Genomic DNA, 15,702 nt, shown 5'->3' with positions numbered 1-15,702 from the left:
GGGGAGAAAAAGTTAGAATGGAAAAAAAGTTAGAAAGCAAACAAAAAGTGCCTTAGTAGGAAATATCACTCTTAAATTGTCACATGAAAATGAGGAATGTTTATTTCTGGTTTCATTTTGCATATAGCAAATCCCGTTAAATTCTTTTCAGCCAATGATTAGAACCAGGGGGTGAAAAAAGCAAGTGGAGCTACTGACTTAAAGTGGAAAAAATACAGCTTTCATTCTGTATCTTGCATTTCTTTACTCCAAAAGACCTGATACCAATAGAGGTATTTGCAGTATTTTCAGGTAACATATAAGATACCTGATTCTGATGGTGCTTCTTTCAAGGAGGAAGTTTGTTAAACTTTTACTGCAGTTCTTGAAGTTTTTCTGGTTTCCTTTTTCTTTAAAGCAGGAAAAAGAATTGCAGAATGGCAAGAGAGGATAATTCAGCCCTTTATCTGCCTTTGCACCTGAAATATTGAAAAATAGGAAGACAGGATATTACCTTGTCTAACCTGAGATGTAATAAAATCTTGGTATCTGATATTGAAAGATGTGTGTTTTGTCAAATGATGATCAAAAGAGGACCTTTTTGGTCATCCCTGAAAGCGTGCTAACTCCATTGAATACTTAAAACGCACTTTGTCAGTTTTGAGTAAGTCATCCCTCTGTGCCTCCAGAATATCCATTATCTTCCTCACTCCTTGGAGATGTCTTTTCAAAGTTGCTTTAATGTGAAGGTGTGACTTTTAACTGATGGTCTGCTTATGTTTGCAAATCACTTAATGTAACAGAATAAACAGGACTCCTGTCTGGCAGGCTCACAGGCACTTGGATATTGACGTGCATTTCTGTTCTAGGCCAGACTTGTGTTGATATCAAAGACAACATTGTCGATGAAGGCTACTATTTCACTCCAAAAGGGAATGATCCCTGTTTGAGCTGCACATGTCACAACGGTGAACCTGAAATGTGTGTGGCTGCTTTGTGTGAACGGCCCCAGGGGTGTCAGCAGTATCGAAAAGACCCTAAGGAATGCTGCAAATTTACATGCTTAGACCCAGGTAAGAGCTGACTGCTACAGTTTTGTCAAGAGAAATTAGTTCAGTACTCAACTTGGTTATCTTTGGGTATAACATTGTTTGAAATGATACATCCTTTCCATGCCTCCACATTGCTGGATACAAACTCCCTGTGGGGAAAGATATTAAATCATGGGGAACGGAACATTTCAGACTATGGTTAGAAATAATTAGTCATCCTTGATGCTACTTGTGTAGGAGAAGCAGTAGCTTATTTTCTGTATGGAAGTTGACACTGCACTCAGGATTTTTAGTAGCACTTTTTGCATGGTTCCTTTATTGCGTTTAGTTGTCATGAAAAGAAAATACTTTTCTCTTGAGCACTAATTAAACATCTTTCCCTGGACATGAGGATTTATGTGCCTGGAAGTTCGCATGCAGGATCACACGGGAAGCAGAGTTTATAAATTATAGAGAGGTTTGATAATAATCCAGATGTGCAACTTTGCTTATTGGATTTGGCATCTTGGTGCAGCTTCTTGTTTTGGATCAATAAAGTCTTCAGTTGGCTCTGAACTGTTCTTCAGTCTTCATTTGGGAATGTAGATTTCGGGGGGGGGGGGTATTTTTCTGTAAAGGGATGTCTAAAAAGAAATGTATCCTACTTGGAATTTACTGTGAGGGTGGTCAAGTACGGGAGCAGATTGCTTGTGGAATCTCTGTCTGCAGGGATATTTAATGCCTGGTTGGATTCTGTCCTGGGCAAATTACTCTAGCTGATGTTGATTGAGCAGGGTTTGGACTAGATGATCTCAGCACATCCCTTCCAACCTCAGCCATTCTGTAACACTGGTATCTCCTAGTATTTTAAAAGAACCTAATCTTGTGTGAGTGCACTAAGAAACTATTCTGCACTCTGTATGGAAAACATGGAAAGTCAACTCACTTTTCCCATTACAGGCTTCTCTTTCAGCCTGTTACAAAAAAAGGGGTGTTTATTGGCTTCCAAATTTGCAGTCTTTTTTATTTGTCTTAACTACAGAAGTTAATTGTTAAAGGCCTTTGGCTTCTCTTTGCTGTCATTCACATTTGTTCTAAGGGTTAAGCTTTTAACAGGTGTACGTAGCTAGTGTTGCAGGTTGGTCGGTGAAAGAGTGGGGGGAAAAACAGGAGTCTTCCTTCCACTCTTAGCAGCAGACTTAAGGCTTTGTCTTCACTTTTTTTTATATCTTGAGGAACAGTGTCAGCAAAGCATCATCCAGCAGACAGGATAAGATGACCTGGGATAACCTTGTGCTGTGTTCTTTAATCCTTGCTTATTGCTGTAAGTCTTAACTATTTCATGAATACTGATTTGAAGAGTGTATTTCACCACATCCTTCCTGATCCTTAAGCTCTTCTTTCTGTACTGTTGCTAAATAAGAGACTTTCATTATACTCTTGCCTGAGCTGAAGAATCATCAAGCAGTTGTCAAACTTCCTTCATAATGAAGTTACTTCAGCTAGTGATAAACACTGAAATTTTTAAATGAAGCATTTCAGTTTTCCTTCTGGGTGTTTATAAATGGCTGTTCCAGATGACAAAATTAATGAATTACTTTCTTTAATCAGCATGTATTTATCTTTGTCCAACTTTTACATATATCTTCCCTAAGCTCTGTTGCAAAGGAAAGAAAACAGTTTACTAATCAACAGTAAGTAAATTAATCACCCAAGGAGAGACTGGGGGGAATAAATCCTGCTGTTGGGTTGGCAGGTAATCAGTTCCCACAGTGTGAGTGGGTGAGCAGTGATTACAAGTAGATAGCAAATATTGCTTAAGGATTGATAGTGGGGAAACTTTCCAGTGGTAGGAGTAAGCTGAGCAATCACAGCTATCCTCCCTTGAAAGATGCTTCTCGTCATTTATTTGAAGATAAATAGCAGGGAAAAAATCTTTTATGCTGCTCCATGGATGTGGTAGAAAACTTTTTTTCTGTGTGGCTCTTGTTTAGACAGACCTGCAACTCCTATTTGTGAGAAGATAATCAAATAAATAAAACACTTTGAAAGAGATGAAAGTGCAGAAACTTTTCTAGTGACTCAGCTAATGCAGTTACAAGGTATTATGACTGTATTGGGTGTACAACAACCTTTCTGAAATAATCTATTTCTGTTTATGTGGGTGGGAAATCTTTGTGATGACTTATCTTGTGTACAAGCCGAGTCTTTGACTTTTTTTAATCTAATTTGACCTGACAGTAGTTTATCCAGGTTGAACATTAGGAGCTTTCACGGTGTAATGGAGTGTGATAGTGGCTCAAGATGCCCCAGAAGGTCCATGAATTGCAGTTGTAGCTGGCCTAAGGAGAGTATATGGAAGTCAGGCTTTCTGCCTACAACATTGCCTGTGTGTATGTTTTACTTAAGTCACTTCATTTAAGGCAGCTAATAGCACTAATTTACGATGTTCATGAAGTTAGTGTTGCCCTATAATGGAGGGGGAACAACAGCAGGCCTGTGTGTTCAGGAGGGTGTGTTGGTTGGTAGGTGTGTGACTGCATTGGTTTAAGCTCTGACAGTAATGAGTTGCTAAAAGATTTGACAGCACAGAGGCTTTTGTACTGCGCAGCCAGATTTGAGAGGGTGTAATACTTGAGCTCTGTGCACTATTAAATGCGTTTCTTGTTGCCAGGAATGCTTCCCATAATAAATACCAGCCTATTAGCAGTGTACTTTAGCGATGTATAAATTTGGTGGATTTTTCTGTTACTAGCATTTGTAGCAAGTCAGTGCTTCATCTGCTTCTTATCCACACCTAACCTGGGTGTGTTTCTCATTCAGAGCTCTTTAGTGGGGAAATTGGTGCAAAGAACACAGCACAGTAATTTTTAGGTCATTTTTCTTTGTGTAGAGTATCTGTATGTGTACATGCTACTTAAGCATAACCAAGTCTGTTCAGTTGAATTGTGAAAAATGAATACCTTTCGTGTCTGTCCCTGGTAGAACAGGAATAATTTGCTCACAACAGCCTTCCAAATGTGGATCTGGTTAGCAGTGGTGTACAGCTCTCAGAAGTTCTGAGCTCCTGAGTCTGTTTCGTGTTCTGCCACTTGCTTTCTGTGTGATCTGGGAAAAATTTAATTCCTGTTGACCTTAATCTCTTCTGATTCTGGAAGATGATTGTCATGTTGAGTCACCTTTTTAAGGTATTTTTAGGTCCTGTCATTTAATGATGCTAACCAGTGTACCAATGACATGGAACTTAGATGACCACGTCTTGGCAATGACATTGTTTAGAGATTTTGGTGTTGGAAATGTTAAAGTTAAGATGTCCGGAAGTCATTTAGAAATAGTGGGCAGATAACACCGGTTCTCAGGCCTTTCCCATAGCTTCCAGGCTTGATGTTTCCTTTAGTATAACATCATCAGCTATGTCAGGGAGATAAATGCATGTGCAAAATGCCACTAACCTTTCCTTTTCCCCATTTTCAGAGACCTGAAGCCTTCAACATTTTGTCCCTTTTGCCAAGATATTTTCAGAAACCTTTAGATCTTCTTGCAATAAATAGATCAATCACCTGATGATTCATAATTTTCTTCCATTTTTGAAAAGAGAAGTGTTAAACCAGCCTAATGAATCTCCACTCTACATTTCTCTCTCCATTACTGACAGAAAAGCATCAAGAAAAATGAGTCCTGAACAGAAGTATAACAGGCTTCTTGTATGTTTTCTGTAACAGATGGCAACAGTTTGTTCGACTCAATGGCCGGTGGAATGCGTCTGATTGTTAGCTGCATTTCCTCCTTCCTCATCCTCTCTCTGCTGCTTTTCATGGTCCACCGGCTACGCCAGAGGCGGAGAGAGCGCATAGAGTCTTTGATTGGAGCAAATTGTAAGTAGCCTGTATCTGTAATAAGTCCTGACTGAAGCAGTGTCTGCGCTTCCGCATAAAGGGAGCAGAAGGAAAGAAATAAAAGTCTGTGTAAAACATCAGGGAAAGTCTGGTAGTAGATTCTAGTCAGTGTTGTACCCAGATGTAGGTCTGTGCTGGCTGCCTGGACTGGTCATGATTTGTGCAGATTTTGGTTCTCTGAACCACTGCACATTCCAAGAAAAATTGTGTATCAACACTTATCTTGTGCCTCATGCTCATTACTGACAGATTGACACACATAAAGGTGAGAAATGTTATGGTCTTGCTTGTCTGTGCCTCTGTGTGTGTGTCTTGGTTAAGTTGTTCAGACTTGAACTCCAGACTATAATGGAAAAGTATTTTTTATGTGATCCAAGTGTGAAATATCTTTTATGTGTTGCCTTAGTTTGGAGAGGTTAGGTTAAAATTCTGGTGTAAGGCAGGACAAACAGGCTGGGTTCAGGTGGGCCTGGGTATCATTGTGTAACAGCAGGGAGTTGACTTGTATAGGTTATGTAGACTTTTTTAGATCTTCAGGAGACATGAGTGTCTTGGGTATAAAAAGTGGAAAAAGGTGTTGAGATCTGCCTTAACCTGAAGAAGAAAGCATGGGATAAAGTCACTTACTACTGTTTCTTCTCTTGAAATAGTGCACCATTTTAACTTGGGCCGCAGGATGCCTGGTTTTGATTATGGTCCTGATGGTTTTGGAACTGGCCTTACTCCACTGCATCTTTCAGATGATGGGGAAGGTGGGGCATTTCATTTCCATGATCCACCTCCACCCTACACTGCTTACAAGTATCCAGATATTCAACATCCAGATGACCCACCTCCTCCATACGAGGCTTCTGTCAATCCAGACAGCATCCTTTGTTCTGCTCCAGGTATGCAGGCAGTAGCTTCTCTTTTGTATCTCTTTTTCATTTTGGCTAGAGGGTAGATTTATTTTATATATTTATTTATTAACTATAATCATGTGGTTTAGTGATTGTGATGAGAAAATATATTTAATAGTAAAATCTATTAATGCAATGGAAAAGTCTTTTGTTAAAAATTTATCATTAAGCTTGTTTTTTCCCAAAGGTTCTTTGGAACACCTAAATTCAAGTAGAGTCCTTGCTGCCGATAGTTTAACTTTGACCTTACCTATTTTCAAGCCTTACCTTGGATGGGTTACCTGGTTACCTAGTTTCCCCTGTTCTGGTACCTTCTCTGATCTTCTGGAGATAGGTCTACAGAGATTGCTATTAAAAAGTAGACGAAATGTCAAGTACAAGAGATCTTGAACAAAATCTATCCGGCGTCTTCTCTCTTCCCCACTTCCCCCACCCACACCCCCCAAAAATTGACCAAAAATACCACTTTCTAATGATTCACCCAGCACTCTTCAGTTTTTGCAGCTGTGCTAGTCACATACTGTAGAAACCATTCCAATTTGGGATTTTTATAGCAGCATATCTCACAAGATAAGTGAGCCTGATTAGTGCAAGTATCTTATTTATATATCAAAGTTTTATTTTTGCTACCCAATATTCCTCTTTTGCAGTGTCATCTCTTTGTGCATTAATGCAAAACTGAGAAAAACTCAGAGCTTCTAGAAATACAGATAGTAAATCTATTTGGGAATGTGAAATGATATACCTCACATTCTGATTCTGCTTGGTTTTTGTCTTTTGCAGATGGAGTTCTTTCTCAGACTGTGCAAAGCAGTCCTCCATCACTAGGAAACTGTGATGCATCCCCGCAGCTTACAGAGGGATCGCTTCCTCCCTCAGTTGGTCCTTCTCCAGTGGAGCTGGAAGACTCTGCTGACAGCAGCACCTTTCTTGTCCCTCCTGACACAGTGCTAAGTGAAAACACTCCGGCAGAAACTCTTACAGGCAGCTGTCACAGCCACTGTTCTCTCAACACCATTGTATAGAGGAGAAAAAAGCCGATCACCAGTCAGAGTTTTAGCAACTGTTTGCACAGACAAACACTAATCCGTGGTTTGAACTTCAGAAGGAATCTCCACTTTGTTTTTTGAACACTGCTTTTATGTTCTAGTTTAGGATTGTGCCTCTCGTTTTTTGGCTGTCGTTACTCATTCACTAATCGGTTTGTTCTGTAAATATGGATTGTATAACTGCTCTTTTTCTTCCATTGGCTATGGAAAAGAGTACAGAGAATTCCTTTCACTTCTAAGGAGGTGAAAAGTATGGGTAGGGGTTTTATTTTGTGGGTTTTTTTTTCTTAACGTGAGAGGAAACAACATCTACATCAGAAAAAAGCTGCTTTGATTTGGCTGGATACCACTGGACCCAGGAAATAGGCAATGGAAAAGGCGGGTGGGGGCAGTCACTGCTCAATCAGTTGCTTTCTCTCTTGCTTCAGTGCTATACTTGGAAAAGGCAGAGAAGACAGAACTGCAAGGGAAGGGGCTGGGGCTTGTTTTACAAAGCGGGAACACTGAGGGGCTAAAACACATGCCACCAAGTAAGAGTTACACAGTATAACACATTTGCGTGTTTTGATCTGCCTTGCTGTCTCAGAGCAGCGATCTACACAATATGTGACAAGTGGGTACTGAGAAAACTAGGATTTGCAATCACAATTATTTGTTGTTGGTAGCTGCAAAATCTGATGTTGTTGGGTAAACTTCTGGACCATAAACAAAACTGGGTCTGTGTAATGCTTGTGTCCCTTCAGTAGAATCCTCGTATGTATTAGGCGGTACTTTAGGGAAAAGATGGGGAGCACTCAGTTTTGGTGCAGTCTGACTTCACTGTATGAAGCCCCTGTTTGTTATAACCCCATAAGGAAGAGTGAGGTGTTTTTTCTTTGTAGTTTAACTCCTGAACAGTTGCACAAGACGGGGCTGGATAAAAGGCCATTGTTCTTGCTTTTCTTATTGCATGCTATGTTTAGCATGTGTGTTCCCTCCCTTTCACTTCTTTACACTTCTACAAATAACATTGAAAAGCAGTGGTCAACATGCACTATGCACGATGTTTAATTCTAATTGGACATGTGTTCCTTATCAGGGCCCCAGAAATTGCCAGCCCTTTTGTAGGGATTTCCCATGTGTCCCCCAAACCATTTATCCAGGTCCCACAAGGGATATCATGAGGTTAGTGCACTTAAATGATTTTTAAAAGCAGTTTGCTTCAGCCAGATATGTCATCTTAAATTTCCCCCTTCGATTGAACTCTTTAATTTACAGATGGCAAAATGATTCATTCACTCCCTCACTAAACCCAACATCAAGCACTGTTGGGTTTGATGGTGAATACAAAATAATCTTTACAGGTGGTTTTACGTTTAAATTTGGACTTCAGTGCACAAATAATTTACCCTTTCACCCCATCCTCCTCTTGCCTCTGCTTCTCCTTGACTTACTGTAACAGTCAGCAGATGAGATGCGTTATAAGGAATTTGTAAGAATGCCCCTGTGTTCTTCTGTTACCTTATGAAGGGCACAAGCCTAGAGGGACAGGAAGAAAATACTGCGTGGGGGTGTGTGTGATCTATTTTTCTAGTAATGATGAGAAATCATACTTGTATGACAAATCCTAACCCACTGTTGTGGTTTCCCAGTGCAGCTGACTCTTTCCCCATTGAATATGCTGCTACTTTCTATTCTGTTTCTTGCCTATAGGCTAATACTGTACCTGGGGATTGGTCTTGACAATTCAACTCCTTTTGCACAGAAAACTGAGTTATTGAGTTCATATCTTGATGTCTTGACATTCAGACACTTGCTAATGATCTTGAATCCATCAGAGAGCGTGAATCACAGTCCTGGGGTGCGCTGCTGGCACTGGAGCGGGAGGAAGCACTGTTAGGAAGCCTCATCCGCCTGGAGCCGTACCACCGCCCGCATTTTGACTGGCTCTAACAGCAGTGGTATGAAGCAAGAGGAGCAGTTATCCACCCTGTGGGATCTCTTACTGTCTCTTCCAAGTCCAAGCCCTGGTCTAATGAAATGGATGGATAGCAGTAGTCAGAACCATGCATACAAATCGCTGAGCATTTCTGAAGTATGAAATAAAGCGGGTTTTGTGCGTTTTTGAGCACATTCATACGTTTTATACATTGTATGTACTGATTTTTCCTTAGTTTTATAGGTACGAATGCGTGTGTGCGTGTGTGTGTTTCTGGGTGGTGATATATATATATATATCTATACATACTGTAGATTGTAACCTTTGTGCTGCGTCCACCTAGGTGGAGCTAAGCACTGGGATATAAACTAGGCTCTTAGGGTTAATACTTCTCTCAAGCTGGCTACACTCTGTTGTAGTACAGGCTCTGATAGCGTACACTTAAGTAGGATGCGAAGTCTGTGCTACTACAATCTGTTCCTGAAAAATACTTTGTTAGCAGCGGGAAACAGAAAACTTTCAGTTTCTTTTGAAGCCAGATGGAATATATTTGTTCTTTGTAGTATCCTAGCGCAATAACGAAAGGCCTTTTGCCTTGGTTTAGTGTCTGAAGCTGTGTTTTGTGGCCGAGGTGAACGGATACCTTACCTCACACTTCTCCTAACACTGCGGGAATCTGTTCGATGTTTTTCTGTTTTACTTTTGATTCTGTGATGAATTTTATTTGAAAATAAGCTCTGTTACAACTGGCAACTTCACGGTGGCTCCTGGTTGTAGCTATTCCAAATGGAGGCTTCTTTGTAGAAGCCTTGGTGTGATATTTTCCCCATTGCTTCTGAGCCTTTCCCACTTGTATGTTGGCATGGAGGCTGCTATTGTTTGTCTTTTCCCCTATCCTCTTTCATCTTACTGTAACCAAGGGAAATTCTGCCTTGAACAGAGCAGCTCACTAAGTAAAGCTCATTTACCTCGGTGAGCTTCTAATTTGGCAATAAAATTGTTTTGTTTTGGTTTTTTATCCCCATTTTAATGTAGCTTTTTTACACTGAGTATTTTCTCTTGGAGTAAGAGCCTTTGTAGCAGAAGACATCACAACTACTCAGACTTCTGGACCAACTGGGGACGAACCTTCCTTGCCCTTGGTAAACAGTTTGTCCTGGGCACCAATTAGAGAACTGATGCTTGCCTAAGGAGGACCTTTCCGTTTTGCTTGCCCCGTTGGATTGATGAGATCTTTTGGAGTTATTCTGTGCATTGTGGTTTTTTTTCCCCACCACTGATCGCTTTCTCTGGATGCTTTTTCTTAACTACTGATGCATCGCAAATGTCCCTCCAGAGCCAGCGGGGGAGATGGCATTGCCACATCGTTCCCAGCAGCACGTGTGAGCAGAAAGGGCATTTTTGCTCAGCTGTGGTTGTGTTAAGTCACAGTTCTCAGTTCTGCGCGGGGCTCGCACCTCCCGTTGTGGCCTTGGACAAAACTGCTCTTCAGATTCCCCATCCTTACCATGTACTGTGGTGCCATATTGAGGTTTCTGCTGTTCCAGCAAGAACAGCCCTAGATATTCACTTCTGTCCGTGTTATCAGTGATACCCGTTACACAGTCTCACAGCAGCCTCTAATTTTTTTACTAGATGAGTTGTAGACTATTGTAATGTTATAGAAGGACGGTGGGTTTCATTCCGTGCTAGAAAATGAAAACTCTCATTCAGGTGTACAAAGAACTTGCTTGCATAATGTTCAGTCTTGTCTAGTTTTGAGCCTCAGGCTGTTCCTGTGCCCGTTCATGGCAGGTCAATGATCTAGAAGAAGAGTGAAGTAGGTGGGAAATGTTTTTCTGAAGGCTTAACCTCTCAGTGGGCGGGCTCTGCCTCCACAGGTATCATGGTGATGGCCTGTTCACATGTACCTCGAGATTCACTTAGGAAGAAAATGTTGTTGTGACCGGTAGTTATTACTGTTCTTTTCCCATCTAATAATGTTAAATGAATTTGAAGCTGGTTTTACAGATGCTTTTATCTTTCAGATGTGGCTTTTCAGTGGCAAAGCACTGGTGTTTTAATGTTGCCTCATACAACCTGTGATGTGCACCTTTTCTTTTTTCAGTTGCTGAAATGTCTTTGTTCTCCCTGGCTAAGGAACATGCAGTGTACAGAAGTGTCTTTTAAATTTCCCTTGCATGGGAAATCTTAAAGAATTTAAAGAATTAAATGGGAGCTGGACCCTAAAATTGGGGCAGATGAGTGTAGAGGAATTGAATCAAAGTTTGCTTCTGATGTTTCCCAGTTCCAAATAAAATGGGGGTTTCTTTTTGGAATAGATGCTTTTAGTGGCAGCAAAGATGTGTTGGAATTAGATGAACTTTAAGGTCCTTTCTACCCCAAACCATTCTGTGATTTCCCCTAACAATAACCTGCATTACCTGCCTGCTACGGTACGACATAGCTTTAATTTGCCAGTATTGTGCACCTTGAACATGGAGCGGGTTGGAGCCTATGCCAGTGGAGATGCTGTGCTTGCAGGCTGCATGTGTGGCCATGCACGGGCTGGAGGATGCCTGGGAGGCTGTGAGAGAATGAGACACTGCTTTTTACCTTCTCCTGGAAAACAGTGCTAGCCAACACTGCATTCGCAGGCTTTTCCTGTGTAGTTGGTTTGTGACTGGACTTAACTGTGGCAGTGTATAAAAGATTTTGATATTCTATGAAATACCATGTAGGATTTAAATTTGATACTATAATAATTCGGTCCCTGTGACACTGGTTTTTGTTTTGACTTCTTTCCTTGGGGTTGGCACTAATGATTTTTTTCTTCTCAAGATGCTGTGAGAAACATTTCATCCAAATGCCAAATAAATCGTGTTCTGTAAGAGAAATGGCCTGTGCCAAAGCCTCCTGATTTCTGCATCACTGTGGTTCCTCAGCGTTGGGAAGGAAGGTCTTGTTAAATCCCACTTTCGAGCTGTGATCTTGCAACAAGATCAATAGATGCATTTAAGTTCAAGCAGGGAGTCTGCTGAAGTTTTGTGTACAGAGTCCAGTGGAATTTAACTCTAATTTTAGGAGGGTCTTGGGGTTGTGCCCAGGAAGGTGAAATGCAGCCTGTTCCTGCTGCGCTCCCTAAACCTGTGGGAAGATGCTGAGCAGGAGGCTCAGGTGGCTGTGCTGGATAGGAGAGGGGGTTCTGCATCCCCAGCTCCTGGTACAGGGCAGGAGGGCTCTGGGAGTGAACTGGGTCAGTCACTGATCCTGCTGGGGAGATGGTGTGAAATGAAGGGGACAGCGTTAGCACCCTTTAGACTGATGCAGTTTCTGTGCCCATCACTCACTGGGGAGACTGGTGGGAAAGCCTGGTGAGAGGCTGGGCTGTCCTGACCCTCTTCAGCTCCAAACTTCTCACCCCAAACCTTCTGTTAGAAGTTGATAGCTCCACCCTTTCCTTGCCTGTGCTTTACACCCCCTCATGGTAAGGGGGCTGGAGGGAGGGTTCTGGGACGATCTTGTGGTGGGCTGCATGTTCTGGGTTTGTAAAGGTTTCCAGTGCCCTCCGGGACCCGTTGTGAACTGCGGGAGATGTACAGCAGATGGCGTTTGTGCTCAAACCAGCCCCAAAATGCATTACATGGCAGGTGGCTGCAATTCCCTGTGGAGCTGGGAGGGAACACGAGCTGGGAGAGGCAGCTTTCGGCCCCCTCGGCCTGCTGGGAGGTGATGCTGCCTCTCCTGAAAGAGCCTGTACTCAAATGGTTGAACAAAGCTGGCTGGTAACAGGGAATATTTCCCCCAAGAAACTGGTGGATAAATAAGCCCTTTGAAATAGTGGTGCTGGTTTAGTAATGCAGGTTTGCAGCTGGAGCTGGCAGGTTGGTGGGTTATGGGATGGAGCAATACCAAGTCAGAGTCAGTGGCATCTGTCCTGTCCTGGCAAGGTGTTCTCAGCATTACTGCCGGATGCTGCTGTGGGAGTTCCTTGTCCTGCAGCGAGTGTGTGCTCACAGCAACACGACTCCAGAGGGTGGTGTGGTCAGTGGGCTGGTCGGAGGACTCGTCCTTCCAGAGGGGAAAGCTGAGAGTGCCTGCCTGCGCTGCCCCTCCGCTGGAGCAGTCCAGGCAGTGAGTGCAGTGCCACAGCCTGTGTGTCCTCACCCCCTCCTGGGATGGCCTGCAGCAGCACTGCTGCGGTCGGAACTGCCAGAGCCATGCAGAGTCAAACCCACCTTACCTGGGGGAAGCAGGTAAAGAACTAAAACCCGGCCTCCCCATCCCAGCCTGCTGCCAGAAGGGCTGGCTTTGGGCACAGGGAAAGGGCAGCAGCTCTGTTCTGCGTGGTCCAGACCTGGCCCCAGTGCCGCCTGCCTGCCCGTGCTCCGCTCAGCTCGCTGCTGTTTGAAGGGCTGCTGGGCTCGCAGTGTTTGCTGTGGGTCCCCGCTGCATTACTCGTGTCCCCTGCCCTGCTCGTGGCCGCAGGATGTGTTCATTGCCGAGCGCCGGGCAGCGTGCAGTGTCACTGTCACTGTCCCCGCGGGGGCGGGCGGCTCTGCTCTGCTGTACCCGCAGAGGGCAGCCTCCGCTGCAGCCACCTCGGTCACTGATGGACCTGAAGCAGCTCCCGGAGCTTCATCTCTGCTCTGGGCTGACACTGGCTCAGCTGAGAGGGGTGGGACGCGGCCCTTCTTCTGCTGTTGGTCTCGGGGGACACAAACGTCTTCCTATAGCAACTGCCTGACGTTGGGAGTGCTTGGAGGGGCTCAGTCTGGCAGGGACCCTGTGGGCTCTGTGGATGCTGCAAGACCCTGTGCAGATAGAGCTTGCCCTTCTCTCCTGCCCTCTTGCTGCCTGGGGACAGCGCTGATGCTGCAGGGAGCAGCCAAAGGTGCCTGGATCGCAGCTCCTCACCGCTCCCCGGGGACACACGTGTCATGTTGGCACTTGGATGCTGTGGCAGGGGCATTGCTGGGCACTCTTCTGCTGTCAGCTCTTACCAGCTTAGATGCGTTCTCCTGTGGGGTAGTCAGCAGCTGTGCTCAGTGCCGTGGGTCTGGAGTGCCCAGCTCTGGGAGAATGCCATTGACTTGGGGGTGCGGTTTGGGTGCGTGTAAGTGCCACACACTGGCAGTGACCCTGGGGGGTGCCAGGCTGTGGGGAGGGAGATGTCACATAGTGAACATGGGATGAATGGAGGGGCTGTGCAGAGGCCTGTGGCCAGTGCGCATCTGGTGGCCACAGAGCCTCCTTTGTGCCAGCTCCTGCTGTGCTCCCTGCCCTGCTCCTGGCTTTCTGCCTGGGCTAGCAGCAAATTCTGATGGAGATCTGAGTTCCACATGGAAAACCAGGAGCGACTGAGCATCTATTGCCTGTAAACTTCTCCTCCTCACTGCACTTTCTCCTCCGGATGCCCACAACCCTTGGTGCACCCATCCCTGGGTGATGTGAGCTGTGCAGAAGTCTTGTCCCTGCTCCCACCAGCCCAGGCTCCCAGGCCGCCAGCACAGGATTTACCTCCAGGAGCTGTTCCAGTGTGGTGCTTGCTGCCCTGCACGTGGTGGGGGTTCCCAGCAGGGTGGCACCGTGCCCACGACCGATCGATGGCTGCAGCCTCAGTGACTGTCTTTATTTTTCAGTGGCATTTTTTCCCCTCTCCCGCCTCCTGCCCTTGGAGCTGTGACTGCGTGTGTCTGTGCCAGCAGGACGATGGACGTGGTCTCTCCCTGTGAGGGCAGCACAGAGCTGCAGGATGGGCTGCGAGCTCCTCACCACCACCACCAAGTACAGAGCAGCTCTTTCAAGGTTTGATCTGGTTCCTATAGAAACCGGAGGTTGCTCCTGCCTGCCGCTGGTGCCAGCAGCCAGTGGTACCTCTGGGGAGCGGGGACAGCGGGGAGCAGGGTACGGCACAAGCAGAGTGCTGCTGCTGCGTTTTCATGTGTATCGTGTCCCTCTCTGCTTCCTCACTCTGCTCCTGCCCTTCAGCGAGGCCATGCTGAGCCCCACCAAGGCTCAACATATCCTCCAGCCATGGAGGGCATGGAGGGCTCCCCATGGGACCCTGGGATAGATGTGCTGCTTGCCCTCTGTGGGACAAGGGACTTGTTGCAGTCGCATGCTGTGACACGGTGCTGTGGCTGTGCGGTCTCTGCGGTGACACCTCTGGTCTTGCTCTGTTTGCCAAAGGTCACCATTGAAGGAGTCTGAAAACCTGAGGGAATGTCCTGGGGGCACCTGGTTGATGCCCCGGGGGAAAAACAGCCCAGGGCTGGTGGGTCCCATCGGCACTGGAGCCCCGAGGGTCTGGGCTGCTCTTCCACTGCCTGGCACTGTGGGCTGGTAGGTAGCAGAGGTGCTGGTGCCATTTGTGTTCCCTGGTGCTGGAGCAGTTCCTCTCCCTCCTGGCAGCAATGGGCAGCAGGCTGTGGACCTGGTGCACCCCTCTGCCTCGCCTGCCCGCCTTTGCGGCTGCTCCGGAAGGATGACCGCAGCCCTCTGCAAATACCTCATCCCTGAGCAGGGGCCAGGCTTCAGCCATGGCTCGGATCCAGAGCAGCTCAGGGGAGCTCTGCCCTGTGCCCTCCTCTGCACCCGGTGCAGGTGCCCAAACACACAGCTTCGTGCTGCCCAGGTGCCTGGGGCTGGTTCTGCCCTGGGGGGAAAAGAGGACCCGAAGAGCCAAGGATGAGCCCCCTGAGTGCGTTGTCCCCTTGTAGCATATAGCAGCCAAGCAGCTCTGCTGAGCCAGAGCATCCCTGGCCAAGCCGGCAGCAGGAGGCTCTTCCCACTGCCCTTGTGCTGCTGCCGCCTTTGCTCATCCTGGCAGCGAGTCGGCGGCGCTCCCGCCAGCGCCAAGTGCCGGCGAGAGGAGCTGCGGGATGGGCCCCGTGGCTTTGCACTCTGCCTGAGGATGGTGGGGAGATCCTGGGGGAGCGCGACAACACC

General features: G+C 45.8%; 1 protein-coding gene across 3 annotated transcripts in view; it reads left to right on the top strand.

The window, feature by feature from the left end:
* Positions 1-7,441, top strand: part of DGCR2 (DiGeorge syndrome critical region gene 2) — a 44,710-nt gene extending 37,269 nt beyond the window's left edge. For all 3 annotated transcript variants that reach the window (XM_061466032.1, XM_061466033.1, XM_061466034.1), the window contains 4 exons: positions 849-1,052; positions 4,733-4,885; positions 5,557-5,793; positions 6,589-7,441. In XM_061466032.1, the coding sequence (XP_061322016.1) occupies positions 849-1,052; positions 4,733-4,885; positions 5,557-5,793; positions 6,589-6,830 (836 nt within the window). In that variant the 3' untranslated portion in view covers positions 6,831-7,441. The remainder of the gene's footprint in view (positions 1-848; positions 1,053-4,732; positions 4,886-5,556; positions 5,794-6,588) is intronic.
* The last annotated feature ends 8,261 nt before the right edge of the window (positions 7,442-15,702 follow it).

Source organism: Pezoporus flaviventris, unplaced genomic scaffold, assembly GCF_033815535.1.
Source record: "Pezoporus flaviventris isolate CSIRO_AGI_PZ_B2104156 unplaced genomic scaffold, CSIRO_AGI_Pfla_v1 ptg000041l, whole genome shotgun sequence".
NCBI classification, from domain to species: domain Eukaryota; kingdom Metazoa; phylum Chordata; class Aves; order Psittaciformes; family Psittacidae; genus Pezoporus; species Pezoporus flaviventris.
This window is presented reverse-complemented; position numbering and strand designations above follow the sequence as displayed.